The following is a 4,163-nucleotide window of genomic DNA, read 5'->3' on the forward strand; positions in this document are numbered from 1 at the left end:
CCAAAAAAGGGGGGGGCCCCCGTACTCCCAAAAAAAAAAAAAAAAAAAAAAAAGACAAATAACAACAATAAAATAAATATCATACAACCCAGCCTCAACAGGTCATTACTGTTAACAAGTTTTCATGCCCCCCCGCCCCCAGCCCAAGTCCAAATCTTAACCAGGTTCTTCAAGACCCAGCAGGACCTCACCCGCTCCTATCTTACCACACCTCATGCCACTCTTGTCCACAGATGTGCCAAGCTCATTTCCACCCCAAGACCTTTTCCTTCCAGTCGTTCCTGGCTGGAATACTCTCCCCTGTCCTTCCTTCACTGGACTGACTTCTAACCACAACATTAGGTCTTAGTTTAAACTTTATTACCAACCCATCCTTGACACATTTTTGCTTCCCAGCACTTGCTGCAAAAAGAAACCACATGCTCCCCTGCTCTATGCTGCTTAAAGCCTGACTCTCCACCAGCCTAAGAGCCACGTAAGAGGATGGAGACCGTATCTATTGTCCCCCATCACTCTCTTCTAGTACTTCGAACACAGTACCTCGTATGCTCTGAGTGCTCAATTAACACAGTAAGTTGGCGCAGGGGAGGGTGCAGGAAGCAGTTACAGGCATATCTCATTTTACTGTACTTCACAGATCATGCCTTTTTTAAAAAAACAAATTGAAGGCTTATGGCAACCCTTCATTGTCAGATGGTTAGAAATTTTTTTTAGTTGCAAATTATTTTTAACTTACGGTTATGTACACTGTTTTTTTTTTTTTAAATGCTACTACACACTCAGTAGGCTACATACAGTGTAAATGTAACTTTTATACATGCTGGGATAACAAAAAATTCACGTGACTTGCTTTACTGATATATTTGCTTTAACACAGTGGCCTGGAACCAAACCCACAGCATCTTTGATGTATGCCTGTATTAATTATGTACACACCTAGGATGTCTTGCCCAAGCCCAGTGACCTCACTGCCCAGCCCCAGCCTTACCTATTTCCTCCTGTGGCCCGGAGTTTGATGTGGAGGGCAGTGATGCCCAGCTCCTTGCACCTCTGGGCTACATCCTGGGCAGCCAACATGGCAGCATATGGAGATGACTCATCTCGGTCAGCCTTCACCTTCATCCCACCAGTTACACGGCAGATGGTTTCCCTGGGGACAAATGCACAGGGTCCTTTCTTTCCTACCCAACAAGGATTCAGAGTGCATACCACATCCTAATGAATAAAAAGCACTACTACTCAGGTTGGGCAGAGAATGAAAGTCAATTGAACATGCATCCTGATCTGACAAGACTGCCATGGGCTCTGCCTTGATGGGGTTCAGATCCTAGATAACTAAGCTCTGTATCGACGATTTACATGTACTTTTACATTTAATCCTCCTATTACTCCATGAGTAATTCCTCCTCATGTTACATATGAGGTCCCCATGCTGTAAGCCCATAAGGGCACAAAATGTCTCCTTCTCTCTCAGAACTCCAGTACCTAGGAGATCGCACCATCTGTGGACTCATCAACCAAGAACATATCCTTATTTGAACATTTTACAACAATTATTTCAAGAGATCCCCTTAAACTGCCACCCAGTTCCAGGGTCGTTTCTAACCCCAACCCTTGTTAATTGGGTCCTGGGCCTCGCCACGTAGGTACTCACTTGCCAGAAAGATCGGTGACATGGACGAAAGTGTCATTGAAGGATGCAAAAATGTGGCACACACCAAATACATTTTCTCCTTCGGCCACCTGAGGACCAAGGCTGATGACCTGTTCTTCTTTCTTTTCTTTCCCCTTGCGAGGTGCCATTTCTTAAGGAAAGAAAAAAAAATCCCAGTGTTAACGACAGAAAACCCCAAGGTTTACTTCTCTGGGAATAACTGCTCCCCCGAGAAAGGTGCGCGGGACACGCCGGCACCTGCTCTCCCGCCCCACGCCGCGAACACGCCAGCGCTCAGGATTTCCAGGTGTCGCTTGCTGGAGGCTAACCCTGCCCTGCACCTCCCAGCCCACCGTGCCAAGACTTGAACGTCCCTCGTCTCGGCCTGCAGCGGCAATAGGCGCACGGTAGATGCTCAACAAACACTGATGTTAGGAGAAATTAAGCCTTCCCCTAATTTCTGGCTTTGAGAAACCTGCCCTGAGCGCCCAGAAATTAAAACGTGCCCGACTTAGCAGTCACTCAGATTTAGGAAACACCTAACGAAGGGCCTTTTTCTGCATTCCCCTCTGGAATCCTCACTACATCCCCACGGAATTCGCACGACTATTCCTACTTTCCAGATCGAAAACAAACTAGAAATCAGGGGACCGGCCTGCGACCGCCTACGTAAAAGCTGGTGGGGTAATGGTGGGAGATCACAACAGACTAAATTTCCCGCTCCTTTCCCAATCAACCATGCTGTGCTGCCTTTTCAGCGCAAGTGTGGTCGTGGCGCGGGGCCTATGCCTTCGAGGCTAGACCCGAACTCACCCCTGCTTTACCGGCTTTTCCCTGAAGCAAGACCGCTGCCTCCCGAGACGGGACGCGAACCAGAGTCTGGGTCGGCCCGCCGAGCTCCTCTCGCCCGGCACTTGGTTTGCCTTCCACGGAAAGACCCCAGCCCCACGCCCCGGCCCCGGCGGGTCCCCGTGCCGCAGGATGCCACCCGATTTTCCTCGCCCAGGGTTCCTACCTACTCGTCTTATTCAGAATCAGCCACCAGAAAGAAAGAGAGGGAGAGGGCGGGGCGACGGGTCACGCACGTGTCCCCGGAAGTGTACGTCTGCGGTCACGGGGCGAGGCCGGCTCCCGGAAGACGCCGATTTTAGCGTTTCCAAGGAGATTAAAACGCCCTCGAGAATACAGCTTACTTAAAGGAGCGCCTAAGGAGGTAAGAGGCTGGGTGTCTTGGCGAGCGGGTCTGCTTCTAAGACTGCACGAAGCAGCCACACACGGTGGAAGGCCTGTGTCCTAAGATGGCGGCGACCGCGGCTAGACAGACTTCCCTGACCTTGAGCCTGGTCAGCCTGGGGGCGGCAGCGCCCCTCGTGGTGTGGAGGTGAACAACAACAACGAAACCACGGTGATCGTAGACTTTCAACTTCTGTGTACTTGGCAAAATAAGAATAAATTATTCAATACTTAGCATTGTATACCAGCCTGGGATAAGCGATTCATATGCATTGCCTCATTTAATCCTCACCACATTATCAAATAGATACTGTTTTGACTTCCCTTTTAAAGAAAGCGATTTTATTTTATTTTTTAAAGTTTTATTGGAGTATAGTTGATTTACAATGTTGTGTTAGTTTCAGGTGTACAGCAAAGTCATTCTGTTATACATATACATATACTCATTCTTTTTCAGATTCTTTTCTCATATAGGTTATCACAGAATACTGAGCTCCCTGTGCCATACAGTAGACCTGTGTTGCTTATCCATCTTATATATAGTAGTGTGTGTATGTTAATCCCAAACTCCTGATTTATCCCTACTCCACCACGTTTCCCCTTTGGTAACCATAAGTTTGTTTTCGATGTCTGTAAGTCTGTTTCTGTTTTGTAAATAAGTTCATTTGTATCATTTTTTAAAAAAATACTTTCCACATATGAGTGATAGCATATGATATTTGTCTTTCTCTGTATGACTTACTTCACTTAGTATGATAATCTCTAGGTCATCCACGTTGATGCAAATGGAATTATTTCGTTCTTTTTTTATGGCTGAGTAACACTCCATTGTATGCACGTACCACTTCTTCTTTATCCATTCCTCTGTCGAAGGTGGCTTCCATGTCTTGGTTATTGTAAATAGTGCTGCTATGAACATAGGGGTTCAGGTATCTTTTCAAATTATGGTCTTCTCCAGATATATATGCCCAGGAGTGGGATTGCTGGATCATATGAAAATAACCTTAAAATATTTTCCCCTGATAGTATAAAAAAAAAAATCCATGCTCATTATAAACAATCCACACAATACAGAAAAGTATATAGCAAAAAAGTAAAAATCATCTCTAAATTTTTTCTTCTAGAGATACCACTATTATTAAATTGGAGCATCATTCCAGAAATAAATTTCTATACTTATATCTATACGTATATTTTTAGTATGTAATATACAATCTCATGTAAATGAAATTGTATTCTATATGCCATTTGGTAACTCTTTTTCTCACTCAACATT

General features: G+C 45.4%; 1 protein-coding gene across 3 annotated transcripts in view; it reads right to left on the reverse strand.

Moving 5' to 3' along the window:
- The window catches only part of RPS14 (ribosomal protein S14), a 9,007-nt gene extending 6,201 nt beyond the window's left edge, over nucleotides 1-2,806 (reverse strand). The window contains exons 1-3 of one of the 3 annotated variants that reach the window (XM_024732261.1): nucleotides 2,670-2,806; nucleotides 1,655-1,805; nucleotides 989-1,150 (exon numbers count right to left, since the gene is read on the reverse strand). In XM_024732261.1, the coding sequence (XP_024588029.1) occupies nucleotides 989-1,150; nucleotides 1,655-1,803 (311 nt within the window). In that variant the 5' untranslated portion in view covers nucleotides 1,804-1,805; nucleotides 2,670-2,806. Of the gene's footprint in view, nucleotides 1-988; nucleotides 1,151-1,654; nucleotides 1,806-2,467; nucleotides 2,622-2,669 lie in introns of those variants that run through there. The other 2 variants (XM_024732263.1, XM_024732262.1) reach the window with 2 other exon arrangements.
- Between the last annotated feature and the right edge of the window lie 1,357 nt (nucleotides 2,807-4,163).

Source organism: Neophocaena asiaeorientalis, unplaced genomic scaffold, assembly GCF_003031525.2.
Source record: "Neophocaena asiaeorientalis asiaeorientalis breed wild unplaced genomic scaffold, Neophocaena_asiaeorientalis_V1.1 scaffold964, whole genome shotgun sequence".
Lineage (NCBI taxonomy): Eukaryota > Metazoa > Chordata > Mammalia > Artiodactyla > Phocoenidae > Neophocaena > Neophocaena asiaeorientalis.